This window comes from Scylla paramamosain, chromosome 12, assembly GCF_035594125.1.
Source record: "Scylla paramamosain isolate STU-SP2022 chromosome 12, ASM3559412v1, whole genome shotgun sequence".
In the NCBI taxonomy this organism is placed as follows: domain Eukaryota; kingdom Metazoa; phylum Arthropoda; class Malacostraca; order Decapoda; family Portunidae; genus Scylla; species Scylla paramamosain.
This window is the reverse complement of record NC_087162.1, coordinates 18,945,448-18,960,447: the sequence shown is the minus strand read 5'-3', so window position 1 is coordinate 18,960,447 and position 15,000 is coordinate 18,945,448. Positions and strand designations below refer to the sequence as shown.

The 15,000-nt window shown below is 37.6% G+C and overlaps 1 protein-coding gene and 1 long non-coding RNA gene across 2 annotated transcripts in view; both read left to right on the top strand.

The window, feature by feature from the left end:
• The window catches only part of LOC135105819 (uncharacterized), a 125,350-nt gene that overhangs the window by 25,846 nt on the left and 84,504 nt on the right, over positions 1–15,000 (top strand). The gene's annotated exons all lie outside the window — the stretch shown is intronic.
• Positions 14,208–15,000, top strand: part of LOC135106073 (putative uncharacterized protein DDB_G0271606) — a 7,571-nt gene continuing 6,778 nt past the window's right edge. Inside the window, exon 1 of the mRNA XM_064014915.1 lies at positions 14,208–14,234. Coding sequence (XP_063870985.1) covers positions 14,208–14,234 — 27 coding nt within the window. The remainder of the gene's footprint in view (positions 14,235–15,000) is intronic.

Below are 15,000 nucleotides of genomic sequence, written 5' to 3'. Positions count from 1 at the left end.
TCTAAAATCTATTAGCAGTGTTCAGGGTTCTGTCCTGTCACTCACTCTCTATTATTTATCAATAATCTAAACCAAATTTCTTGTCCTATCTACTCCTACACTGATGATACCACCCTGCACTTTTCCACGTCTTTTCGTTTCCGTCCAACCTTTCAGGAAGTAAACATTTCACTCAGGGAAGCCACAGAACGCCTGATTTCTGATCTCTAAAATTTCTGACTGGGTTAGAGCAATTAGTATTATTTACTGCCTCAATAACTCAATTCCTCAATCTATCAACTCGACGCAACCTTCCAGACAACTATCCCCTCTTCTTCATTGACACTCAACTGTCCCCCTCTTCTACAGTGAACATCCTCGGTCTGCCCTTTGCTTATAATCTAAACTGGAAACTTCACATCTCATCTCTAGCTAAAACAGCTTCTATTACGTTGGGTGTTCTGAGTCGTCTCTGTCAGTTTTTTCTCACCCCCAAAGCTGTTAACTCTGTACCGGGGCCTTATCTGTCTATGTATGGGATATGCTTCACATGAAAGGGGGGGTTCCATTCATACCACTCTTTTAGATAGGGTGGAATCAAAAGCATTTCATCTTACTAACACATCTCTTAAGTAACTGACTTGTCTTCAACCTTCATCTCATCACTGCAATGTTACATCTCTTGCTATCTTCTACCGGTATTTTCATGCTAACTGCTCTTCTGAACTTGCTAACTGCATGCGTGCCCTCCTTCCGCGGCCTCGCAACACAAAACTTTCTTCTTTCTCTCACCCCTGTTTTGTCCACCTCTCTAATGCAAAAGTTAACCATTATTCTCAATCATTCATCCCTTCCTCTGGTAAACTCTGGATCTCCCGTCTTTCTTGCTTTTGTATTTCTTCCTTCCTATGACTTGAACTCTTTCAAGAGAAGTTTCAAGACATTTATTCTTTAAGTTTTGACGACTGCTTTCAGCACTGTTCGGGGACCGGCATCCTCTGTTGGGAGACAGGCATCTCAGTGGGTCTTTTTTTTTTAACTATATTTTTGTTGCTCTTGGTCAGTGCCCCTCCTAGGCCAGTGCCCCTCTTACAAAAAAAAAATAAAAATAAAATAAAAAATAAATAAAATAAATAAATACATAAATAAATAAATAAATAAATAAAAAAAATAAAATCTTTTGTTTCACTCTAGATTTTTTAATTGCTTATTTAAACTGATGTACATATAAATATGAAGAGTAAAAAAAAATAAATAAAAACCCACAAAAACCAATAAAACAAAATAAATAAATAAATAAATAAGACTCCCCAAAAAAACAGTGGGTTGGGTTGAAAAAAAAAAAAAAACGAGTTATTTCCAACCCTGATAAAAACTGAATCAAATGAAGTTGCTCTCGCATTACCTTGTCCCGTGACCAGCCTATTCATTGGAACTCATCATTTAACTGCTGCAGTGTCGATCCTCCTCCTCTCAAAGTACTCAGGCGAGCCACTGTTGTCACCCAATCAATGAGTGCTTATTATGGCGGTTGACGGAATTACGTGTGCATATACGATCATTTTTGATACTATGAACACCTTGTTCAAGCTCTGGTGAACTCCTGGACTGTTGTCTTCTATCTCACCGCTGCCACCATTGATGTACCCGCCTTGGCTTATTATTTGTTATTTGTGATATATATATATATATATATATATATATATATATATATATATATATATATATATATATATATATATATATATATATATATATATATATATATATATATATATATATATATATATATTCATCATGGTATTAATTTCATTATCATAATCATTAAAGATAATTGTTTGATTACTATTTAATGAAATTTTCTCTTGGGGGATGAAGTTCAGTGAATTCTAAGATTACTTGCAGTATTATTAATTGCTCACAATCATCATAGTCTTCGTCGTCGTCACCGTCAGGATAATCATCATCATTATCATCATCATCATCATTATCATCATCATCATCATCATCATCATCATCATCATCATCATCACCACCACCACCACCACCACCACCACCACCACCACCACCACCACCACCACCACCACCACCACCACCACTACTACTACTACTACTACTACTACTACTACTACTACATTCTTTGTTACCTTTCTTTACGTGTGTGTGTGTGTGTGCGTACATCTGGGAGACCATTTTTCAGCTGGAAAAGGAAATATGTAGGGTAATTCGATCACATTTCGTTTATATATTCGTTTATCTGTATACTGGATTTTGCTTGGCCCCTTATATAGAACGAGAAGAATACTGTGTATGTATGTATATATGACATACGTTCATTATTATTATTATTATTATTATTATTATTATTATTATTATTATTATTATTATTATTATTATTATTATTAATATTTATTATTATTATTATTATTATTATATATATATAGTTCTTTAATGCGTTCCTCGTAGGATTTATTGTGAAGCCTTGGGATCATTTTTGTTACTCTACGTTGTGTGTGTGTGTGTGTGTGTGTGTGTGTGTCTGTATATATATATATATATATATATATATATATATATATATATATATATATATATATATATATATATATATATATATATATATATATATATATATTATAATTTCTCAATATCCTTTTTGTAATAAGGTGACCAAAATTGTACATCGTATTCAAGATGACGTACCAGTGAATTATATAAGATCAAGATTATTTTCTCTGATTTGAAAGTGAAAGATCTTATGAAGCCTATTAATTTATTGGCAATCTTAACGACTCCGGCTAATTGTTTGCTTAGTTAAAGATCTGTTGACACTAAAACTTCCAGATCTTTTTCAGCATCCACACTTTTGATGGGGGTGTTACCTATTTTATAATTTTCCTGCGGGTTGCTATTTCCGACGTGTAATACGTGTCATTTATCAAAATTAAAGTTCATAAGCCACTTTTCAGATCATTCAATGAGTGTGTCATTTTGCAAAATTTGAGATTGGGTTGGTGAGTCAGCATTGTTAGGAATTTTAGAAGGAGGAGGAGGAGGAGGGAGAAAAAAATACTTAATTAAATATAGGTATCTTCTTTCTCCTCCTCCTCCTCCTATTCTTTCTCCTTTCTACGGTAAAGGAAATCATCTTGGAGTGTTAATGTCAAACAATCTAGAAACCAAACAACGTTGCTCAGAAGTCATTAAGATTACTAGCAAGTTGATAATTAATTAATAATTAATTAAATTAATTAAATAATTAATTTAAAGGGGTTGCATGAAACTTTATATTTTGCTAGTTCGACCTTATCTTAAATGTGTTGCAGAAATTATATCTGAAAAGCTATTCAAACCAATAATAGAAAAGTAAAATTTTTAAAAGGATTCCACAGTTCAAAAATAAAGAAAGGCTTAAGGATCTGAATTTATTCACTCTTTTATAGGTTGCGAGATGATCTAATAGAATGTTTGAGATATTCAGAGGATACTATAACATTAATGTAGACAATTATAGAAAAAGCCTCACGGTAAGTGGTACAAAATTTTCATTGGGTGCTTCACATTTTTTTTTTTTTTTTTTTTTTTACATATCAGATAGACTGATGAACGGCAAGAAAATTATGAAAGAAAAACGCCAGCTCACAATGCCGCCGTCAAAAATAAACTGGAAAAGAACCGAGAGAGTTGGCCAATTTATATTCTGAGGTGCCTTGATACTCCACTTGTGAAAGAAGTTCAAATCGAGGTTGAGGTCGTAGAAAAACGAAAAGTTTCAGAATTCAATCAATGGAAAGGATGAAAGAGTGAAGAATCTGGTTAATTCTTCCAATATTGAGGGTGACAGGGTGCTGCACTGATTGCTGTAGGTCGTGTAAAATAACAAAGTTAAAGACTTGTTCTCGAGGTTAGTCAGTGAAAGATGTTAACCAAAGCGGGTGGTGAACATTGAAATCTCAGCAAGAGGAAAATGGTGAGGATGTGCTCTGCTTTGGAAGTCAGATAGCTACCTGACTTCTAGATATTCCAAAATATTCTTTGACCATATAGTCAAAGAATATTTTGTAAATGGAGGAGTTACCTGAGAGATGCACAACGAATTTAGTGAGTGACAATGAAGTCACAGCCTGAAGTTGGAAAATTATGATGAGTCAAGAGCATGGACACGAGAGGAAGTTATATACGTAATTGTGCACATTGACACAACAACAAGCTTTAGTTTGAAATTGAGGACAGAAAGTATAAGAAAGCATAATTAGGTTTGCTTTCACTAGCCTTCGACACTAACGTTGCAGGACTGAAGGTGTGACTTGGAGGAAGAGAGGCGATGTTCCACAGACTGGAATTTATGTGTGACTTGGAGGAAGAGAGGCGATGTTCCACAGACTGGAATTTATCTAAGATCGAGAATGTTGCAAAAGTTAATGTAGAGAAAGAAGAGGTATTAAGACAGCTTGTGTTGGTAACCAAGGGATAGCCTAGAATTGAGACATTTATGGTCCCCAGAATGGACTGGGGCTGTTGTATAGTGTTAAAATTAAGTAAATGTATGTTGCGCGTTTAGTGTGCTCCCACTATGTAACAAAATTCCACTTTTGTCTTGTCCTTGGCCCCAAATCATAATTTTCCATATTTCCATCTAAACAAAATAGAAAAAAAAAAAGTTAATTTGAACCTAAAACTTTGTTTTAGTGGTTAGAAGACTGAATTAATATTTTTGCCTTATTTCATTATAGTATTGTTTACTATTTTTCTTTTTTTTTTTTTATGTAGGAGGGACACTGGCCAAGGGCAACAAAAATCCAATAAAAAAAATAAAAAAAAAGCCCACTGAGATGCCAGTCCCAGAAAAGGGTCCAAAGCGGTAGTCAAAAATTGAAGGATAAGTGTCTTGAAACCTCCCTCTTGAAGGAATTCAAGTCATAGGAAGGTGAAAATACAGAAGCAGGCAGGGAGTTCCAGAGTTTACCAGAGAAAGGGATGAATGATTGAGAATACTGGCTAACTCTTGCATTAGAGAGGTGGACAGAATAGGGATGAGAGAAAGAAGAAAGTCTTGTGCAGTGAGGCCGCAGGAGGAGGAGAGGCATGCAGTTAGCAAGATCAGAAGAGCAGTTGGCATGAAAATAGCGGTAGAAGACAGCTAGAGATGCAACATTGTGGTGATGAGAGAGAGGCTGAAGACAGTCAGTTAGAGAAGTTGATGAGACGAAAAGCTTTTGATTCCACCCTGTCTAGAAGAGCGGTATGAGTGGAACCCACCCCCAAACATGTGAAGCATACTCCATACATGGACGGATAAGGCCCTTGTACAGAGATAGCAGCCGGGGGGATGAGAAAAACTGGTGGAGACGTTTCAGAATGCCTAACTTCTTAGAGAATGTTTTAGCTAGAGATGAAATGTGAAGTTTCCAGTTCAGATTATAAGTAAAGGAGAGACCGAGGATGTTCAGTGTAGAAGAGGGGGACAGTTGAGTGTCATCGAAGAAGAGGGGATGGTTGTTTGGAAGGTTGTTTCGAATTGATAGATGGAGGAATTGAGTTTTTGAGGCATTGAACAATACCAAGTTTGCTCTGCCCCAATCAGAAATTTCAGGAAGATCAGAAGTCAGGCGTTCTTTGGCTTCCCTGAGTGAAATGTTTACTTCCTGAAGGGTTGGACGTCTATAAAAAGACGTGGAAAAGTGCAGGGTGGTATCATCAGCGTAGGAGTGGATAAGAGAAGCAGTTTGGTTTAGAAGGTCATTGATGAATAATATGAAGAGAGTGGGTGACAGGACAGAACCCTGAGGAACAGCACTGATAATAGATTTAGGAGAAGAACAGTGACCGTCTACCACAGCAGCAATAGAACGGTCAGAAAGGAAACTTGAGATGAAGTTACAGAGAAAAGGATAGAAACCATAGGAGGGTAGTTTGGAAATCAAAGCTTTGTGCCAGACTCTATCAGAAGATTTTGATATATCCAAGGCAACAGTAAAAGTTTCACCAAAATCTCTAAAAGAGGATGACCAAGACTCATAGTAAGGAAAGCCAGATCACCAGTAGAGCGACCTTGACGGAACCCATACTGGCGATGAGATAGAAGGCTGTGAAGTGATAGATGTTTAAGAATCTTCCTGTTGAGGGTATATTCAAAAACTTTAGAGGCAGGAAATTAAAGCAATACGACGATAGTTTGAGGGATTAAAACGGTCACCCTTTTTAGGAACAGGGTTAATGTAGGCAAACTTCAAGCAAGAAAGGCAGATGATGATTGCTAGAGTTAAAGAGTTTGACTAGGCAAGGTGCAAGGACGGAGGCACAGTTTCAGAGAACAATAGGAAAGACCCCATCAGGTCCATAAGCCTTCCGAGGGTTTAGGCCAGCGAGGGCATGGGAAACATCATTGCGAAGAATTTCAATAGCATGAAGTAGTCAGAGGGTGGAGGAGAGGGAGGAACAAGCCCAGACTCGTACAAGGTAGAGTTTTTAGCAAAGGTTTGAGCGAAGAGTTCAGCTTTAGAAATAGATGTGATAGCAGTGGTTCCACCTGACGAAATAAAGGAGGGAAAGAAGAAGCAAAGTTATTGGAGATATTTTTGGCTAGATGCCAGAAATCACGAGGGGAGTTAGATCTTGAAAGATTTCGACACTTTCTGTTAATGAAGGACTCTTTGGCTAGTTGGAGAACAGACTTGGCATGGTTACGGACAGAAATATAAAGTGCATGAGATTCTGGTGATGGAAGGCTTAAGTACCTTTTGTGGGCCACCTCTCTATCATGTATAGCACGAGAACAAGCTGTGTTAAACCATGGTTTGGAAGGTTTAGGTCGAGAAAAAAAAGTGAGGAATGTACGCCTCCATGCCAGGCACTATCACCTCTGTTATGCGCTCGGCACACAAAGATGGGTCTCTGACACGGAAGCAGTAGTCATTCCAAAGAAAATCAGCAAAATACCTACCTCAGGCAAAATGCCAGAGGCACCTTCGCTTAGGGGGATCCTGTGGAGGGATTGGAGTGATAGGACAAGATACAGATATGAGATTATGATCGGAGGAGCCCAACGGAGAAGAGAGGGTGACAGCATAAGCAGAAGGATTAGAGGTCCGGAAAAGGTCAAGAATGTTGTCGTATCTCCAAGACGGTCAGGAATACGAGTAGGGTGTTGCACTAATTGCTCTAGGTCGTGGAGGATAGCAAAGTTGAGGCTAGTTCACCAGGATGGTTAGTGAAGGGAGAGGAAAGTCAAAGCTGTTGGTGAACATTGAAGTCTCCAAGAATGGAGATCTCTGCAAAAGGGAAGAGTCAGAATGTGCTCCACTTTGGAAGTTAAGTAGTCAAAGAATTTCTTATAGTCAGAGGAGTTAGATGAGAGGTATACAGCACAGATAAATTTAGTTTGAGAGTGACTGTAGTCGTAGCCAGATGATGGAAAACTCGGAAGATTCAAGAGCGAGGGCTCGAGAGCAGGTTAAGTCGTTGCACACACAAACGCAACATCCAGCTTTGGATCGAAAATGAGGATAGAGAAAGTAGGAGGGAACAGAAAAGGGGCTACTGTCAGTTGCCTCATACACCTGAGTTTCAGTGAGGAAAAGATGAGGTTTAGAAGAGGAGAGGTGGCGTTCTACAGATTGAAAATTAGATCTTAGACCGCGAATGTTGCGGAAGTTAATAAAGAAAAAGTTGAGGGGGGGTGTCAAGATACTTAGTCATTGTCAGAAGGGCAGTCCGACCTGGAGACATTTGTGGTCCCCTCCCCAGATGGGGACTCCGAGGCTGGTATAGGAGTCACCATGATAATTTTGAAATTTTGGTTGAAGGGTGTGTGTGTTATTAGGTGTTTGTAGTTTTGTGTGGAGGAAGAGAGTTGCTTTTAGAGGGCAGGCTGTGACTGCCCCCTTGTGTTGTGAGACACAAAGGGAAACGTTCAGTCAGGTCACAGCTGGGTTTAATGATAAGTTCACAGCACCTCCTGAGCAGTACTTTAGACCTCACTGGAAGTAATTATCGTTTCGGCAGGTGCCTACAGCCTCCTCCTTGTTTTCATGCAGGTAAAAGAGCTTTGCAAAATCTCAGTTGCTTATTTAATTATTTTGGAATGTTTTGCAATTATTTGTTTTTGAATTATTTGGAATGTTGCAAATAAGTTAAAACAATGAAAAAAAGATTATAAAGTGTTCTAAAGATTTTTAATTTTAATAGGTAATTCTTGAACTGACCAGATCTAGCAAGAAATTTCTCATATTTAGAAGAATTTGCTTACATTTTCAGAAATCTCAAATCTTCCAGAATGTTCTACCAGACGCTTTTCTATAGCATTTTAGAATATTCTATTCAATGTAAACATTTTCAGAATATTCTAGAACTTTCTAGAATACAGTAAATATATGTAGAAGTATCAAGAATTTTCTAGAATTTACAAGAATTTTCTAGAATGATTCAGAATATTTTAAAGTAGGTTCAAGAATATTCTAGAAAGATTGAGAGCATTCTGGAACACATTCTAGAAAGACTAAGAATATTCTAGGGTACTGTTTGACAATATAGATGTAGGGGCCTGCAGACCACCAATCAGTTCTGCTTTGGCTGCCTGAGAAGACACATCACAAGAGGTGAAATGGCATCAAGAGGCTGCAATCATTCTCCAGATGCATTCTGTTACGTATGTGGTCAATTCATCAAGACAAGAGCAAAGAAGTTCTCTGTGACAGCATCTGGAAAAAATGATGAAATTTAGCTATTTTGGGGCAAAAATATAATTCTAAAAGCCACAAAAGCAAAATTTGACAGGAATAATGGACACTTGCTATTGTTTTCCAATGAAGAGTTGGAAAATAACACTTGCTTTTCAAAGACAAAAATCGTGTTATATACTGTTATCAGTAGAAAAGAGATTATCTTTAGAGTGCAGATGGTAACTGCTCTTTTTGTTACTGATGCACCAAAGGAAATTAGCCTAAAGGACGTGGGGAAGATCAGGGGCAGGCTTGCATCACCCTCATTCTTTTCCGTGTATCTCCCTGGGAGTGTTTTACTGTATCTTCACATGCAACATATTACCTTCTAATTTCAAGAGCACAGTAGTTATATAATCTATAAACAGATAGGACAGATGTTTGGACTTCGTCGTAACTGCGATACTAGCTGCCATCAAAACGGAATGCAAATAGATTTATTTCGGGTTTACCTTTGAATTTTAGCTTTTCTGGATTTACTAAGGAATAGAAATATCCCTTTAATAGATCTTAATTTTTCCTCCAAAAGCAGTTTCTCAACACTGCATGGTATTTTCTTTTCCTGCTGGGGGACAGGTGAGAGGGGGAGGATCCTTCGCCTGTGCTGTCCCGTTTCTTCCACTGCAGCTCTGCGACTCTTTATTTTATTTTATTTTTTTTCTATGCTCCTTTGTGTTATGTTCCTCCTCCTCCTCCTCCTCTTCTTCTTCTTCCTCCTCCTCCTCCTCCTCCTCCTCCTCCTCCTCCTCCTCCTCCTCCTCCTCCTCCTCCTCCATCTCCTCTTCCTCCATCGGATTTCGATATATGTAACAATGAGTGATATATGAAAGTGTATATGGAGATTGATCGACAATAGATGGATAAGTGGGTGAAAACGAAAGACAAAAGTAGATGGATAGATAGACAGACACAGATAAATACAGACAGACAGACAGACAGACAGACAGACAGACAGACAGATAAATAGGTAGGAAGGTACTAGGTAGAGTAGATAGATTATTAGATAAATGTAAAGATGTAATTGTAATTATCTTCCCTGGTTTTTGTTTTTGTTTTAAGGAAGCGACGAATTAATGTTATTCCTATTACCATTATTATTATTATTATTATTATTATTATTATTATTATTATTATTATTATTATTATTAGTCATACCATCATCAACATCGTCATCATCATTAGTAATATCGTGAAGAAAGAAGAGAAACAACAGTCACTAGAAAAAAGAAAGAAGAAAAAGTAATATATAGAAAAATAATTTCTTTTTTAATGGTAATGATGATGATGATGATGATGATAATAATAATAATGATAATAATAATAATAATAATAATAATAATAATAATAATAATAATAATAATAATAATGATAATCACCATCATCATCATTAACTAATAGCATCATAAATAAAAGAGAAACGAGTCATTAGAAAAGAAAAAGAAATAAGGAAACAAAAAAAGTATTCGCAAGTGATGATAAACATTCTGAGGCGAAAAAAAAAAAGTAATGAGAAAGGACCAAGAATATACTTAGAGATAAAAGTGGAAATAGAAGAAGACATGTAAACAAACCAACGAGCGGCCAGACAGACAGACAAACAAACCAGTCAACTGGTAAACAATGGACTGGTTAATAATTGAAACAGCATCCTACACTACCACAAACAAACAAACAAACACACTTAGAGAGGAAGAAAGAGAAAGGAATATCCGATGTATTTATTAAAGGCTTGAATTTCCTCCTCCTCCTCCTCCTCCTCGTCCTCCTCCTCCTCCTCCTCCTCTTGCCTTTCTTCTGTTAAGAGCTAGCTCTTGAGAATGAAAGAACGGTTGTGTATTGCCATTATTATTATTATTATTATTATTATTATTATTATTATTATTATTATTATTATTATTTATTATTATTACTATTGTCAGTTATCGTTATTGTTGCTGTCAGTATTATTTTTTTGTTGTTACTATCACTATTATTACTACTACCACCACTATCTTTATTTTATCTAAATTTAATTATATTTCTTACACGCAAAGTTCTTTTTATTGCATTTCTGATAAATCTGCCACTTAAATCTCTCTCTCTCTCTCTCTCTCTCTCTCTCTCTCTCTCTCTCTCTCTCTCTCTCTCTCTCTCTCTCTCTCATACCCACGTAAAAGAAAAAAAATATATATATATATATGATTGAATAACCAGTGCATAGTTTTTATATTATTTTTCACCTTTATTGATGTCACCATCATTAGTCTTTTCCTTAATATTTTTCTACCTTTTCCGTGCAGTGTGTGTGTGTGTGTGCGTGTGTGTGTGTGGGTGTGTGCGTGTGTGTGGGTGTGTGGGAGGAGCAGTTGCCCGGAGCAAGGCAGCGGAGAGAGAGAGAGAGAGAGAGAGAGAGAGAGAGAGAGAGAGAGAGAGAGAGAGAGAGAGAGAGAGAGAGAGAGAGAGAGAGAGCACGTGTCTGGAGGAGTGAAGGAAGGGAAAAAGAGAAAGTATAGCTTGGAAAGAATGAAGGAGAGTGGGTGAGAGAGAAAGAGGGAGGGATTGTAAGAGAAATGGGAGGTAGAAGGGAGGGTGAGAGGGAGAGGTGGTGGGATGGAAGAGAAAGTAAGGCTTAGGAGGAGTGGTGGAGAGAGGGAAGGAGGAGGGAGGGAGGGAGGGAGGGAGAGAAAATAACGCTTGGCTTGGAGGAAGAGAGAGTGGGAGGAGAAAAAATAGAAAGAGGAAAAGAATGAAGGTATTTTGGTAAGCATGGACAGAGAGAGAGAGAGAGAGAGAGAGAGAGAGAGAGAGAGAGAGAGAGAGAGAGAGAGAGAGAGAGAGAGAGAGAGAGAGAGGAGAGACGTGCAGAGGGAATAAACATAAAAGGGAGAAGACAACCATAATAAACAAAGAAGTAGGAAGGGAGGGAATAGAGGAAGGAAGAAGAGAAAGTCCGTGTTTGCAGAGAGAGAGAGAGAGAGAGAGAGAGAGAGAGAGAGAGAGAGAGAGTTGCATAGAAAAACAGGCCACAACAGACCTTGCGGTTCTCATGAGGTGACCTGACCTAGGACTACTAAGGTGATAGTAGAAGAAAAGGACAGAAAAGCAGAAGGCTCTCTCCCCACCCTCCACTCCCTCCGACATAAGCCGTACAGGAAAAACAGGTCGGAAAGAAATGCCTTACGGGCTTAGAGAAGAAAAAAAAAAGCGAAGGAAATTTTATAGGAAAGAAAGAAAATAGATGAAATGAGGTGCCCCCATTTTCTGAGGACAAGGCAGTTAATCACTAACAAACAAACGCTGTTAGTCGCGGTCTGCAGGCAAGATATTTATCAAGAAAGTCTCTACGGAGTTGTAGTCTATCACGTCTCGAGGAAGACCATTCCATAGATTTGCTACTCGATGGAAAAAAATATTTTTTGATTCGTGAGAGTTGAAGGAATTCATAAAAAATTTTGCAACCGTTTCCTCGCGTGTAATTTGAAGAGTCTATCGTGAAATATTTACTGCAGTCCATGTTATCAAGGCCTTTGATGATTTTAAACACCTGTGTTAAGTCGCCTCTTAGTCTTCTTTGTGTTAATGGGAAAAGATTTAATTCTTTAAGACGCTTTTCGTATTTGTTTCTTAGGCTTGGTATTATTTTTGTTACTCTACGCTGAACTCTTTCTAATTTATCAATGTCTTTCTGGCAGTAGGGGCACCATGCTTGAACGCAATATTCCAAAAGGGGACGGACCAAAGAGTTATACAAAGTGAGGATTGTATCCTTAGATTTATATTCAAAAGATCTGCCGATTAAACAACTTTTGTTGCTTTCTTTACGACTTCTGAACATTGTTGGTTAGGTTTTAAGCTACTCAATATTGTCACTTCTAAATCAGTTTCATTATCAACACTTCAGCTAGGTACCATATAAAATATACTTTGAATTCTCGTTTTTATACCCCATTTGAAACTTTGCACTTATCTGCATTAAAACTCATCTGCCAGGTTTGCGCCCCCTCTATCAATTTGTCTAGATTTTTCTGCATTTCTATTACTTGATCGTTAGAGACTATGGAATTCGCAATTTTGGTGTCATCAGCAAACTTCGATATAATACTGGTAACAGTATAATATCTATGTCGTTAATATAAATAAGGTAGGGAACAGGTCCTAAGACTGATCCCTGTGGTACCTCGCTGGTTACGTTAGTCCACTTGGATGCTTTTCCATTTATTACTATTCTTTGTTTACGGTTGTTTAGCCAGTTTCCAACCCATCGCAACACGTCGCCTTGGATACTGTGTGATTTTAGTTTAATCAGTAAGCGTTTGTTGGGGTCTTTGTTGAAGGCCTTATGAAAATCAAGATATATTATATCTGCCGCTTTACTTTCGTCATACTGGTATGGTCATATTGATGAGAGAGAGAGAGAGAGAGAGAGAGAGAGAGAGAGAGAGAGAGAGAGAGAGAGAGAGAGAGAGAGAGAGAGAGAGAGAGGAAATGTTTCAAATATGTGGAAAAGTATGAAGAGAAGAGACAGAAGAGGTTAGAAAATATATCTAAAAATAAAGAGGAAAAATACGGAATGTGATGAATTAAGGTAACGAACAAAGGGATGGAGAAAGCAAATGCAGAGAGAGAGAGAGAGAGAGAGAGAGAGAGAGAGAGAGAGAGAGAGAGAGAGAGAGAGAGAGAGAGAGAGAGAGAGATTAAAAATGGGCGAGGAAAAGAGGAAAGAAATAAGAGAATCATCACGTAGGAAAAGCAGTCAGTAATTGAGAAACAACGATAATAAGCACGCTGAAAATAACCTTTAAGAAATTAGATTGCGATATTACTGTGTGTATTTGTTGGTCAGTAATCGATACTATTCCATTTTAGAATCTCTCTCTCTCTCTCTCTCTCTCTCTCTCTCTCTCTCTCTCTCTCTCTCTCTCTCTCTCTCTCTCTCTCTCTCTCTCGAATCCTAAGCATCTATGTAATTAAGTTGGTGTTCACGCGTTGTTAACGATACGCTACGCACGTGTGTGTGTGTGTGTGTGTGTGTGTGTGTGTGTGGGACGTGTGGACGTGTGGGAGTGGAGCTGCACCTGGGAGATGATCGCTGGCTTGGAAAGGAAAACGTTCTCATTAAAATGCTGAATATTTATAACGTATTTCTTTATCATACGGTCTTTTCCGTATACTCAGCTCCTTGGTAGTTATGAAATGAGAGATGGTGTTGTTGTTATTGTCACTGGTACTATTCTTAGATTGAGTATCAGCGTAGATAGATAAATATGAAAATAAGATTAAGAATAGATAGAATAGATAGAGTTGGTAGGTCGGTTATTAGATAAATATATAAGTATGACTAGAATGGTTTTCACTTGTTTTCTTATTGTTCTAGGGAAGTGTCGATTTTGAAGACAGTTTCATTATTTGCTATTATCATCATTACTGCCTCATTATTTGCTATTATCATTATTGTTTCATTATTTGCTATTGTTACCATTACCATTGTTGTTGCTGTTGTTGTTGTTGTTACTTTTTTTTGTTTTCGTCATGGGCAACATCAGCTTGGAGGCTGAGGTGTGAGGGAATGTTTCTGCGTGTGCTGGTGCGTGCATGGGAGTGCATGTGGCGCCTTTGCCTTGGTAGCCTAATTTGGAGGACGTGTGTAGATGGGTGGGTTATTATTATTATTATTATTATTATTATTATTATTATTATTATTATTATTATTATTAAAACCAAGTGTCATTGTATTCTTTGTATATTCTCTCTCTCTCTCTCTCTCTCTCTCTCTCCTCTCTCTCTCTCTCTCTCTCTCTCTCTCTCTCTCTCTCTCTCTCTCTCTCTCTTAATATCGCAATAAATGTTTTAAAATGGCAATAAATCGATTGTTCTTCTTCTTTTTCTTCTTCTTTACCAAGCACCACCACCAACACGACCACGACCACCACCACCACCATAACCACCACCATTACTAGCATCTCCTCTCCAACTCCTCCACTTACTCCCTCTCCTCCTCCTCCCTCCTCCTCCTGCACTGAATACCGATAAGGATAAAAAGATACTGCAGTCATATCAAATTCATTACACTTACACACACACACACACACACACACACACACACACACACACACACACACACACACACACACACACACACACACACAGATTGTTTATTGACTACAACAAAGCTTTACAAATTTTCACATGAACTTAAAATAATTTCTCTAAATGAAACGAAACTCAAACATATTAGTCATAAATGTAGTCCACCCATAAGTAGAGTCAGATTATATTAACAAATTATTGAATATACGTGATAATTCTTAAACATAATAAACCT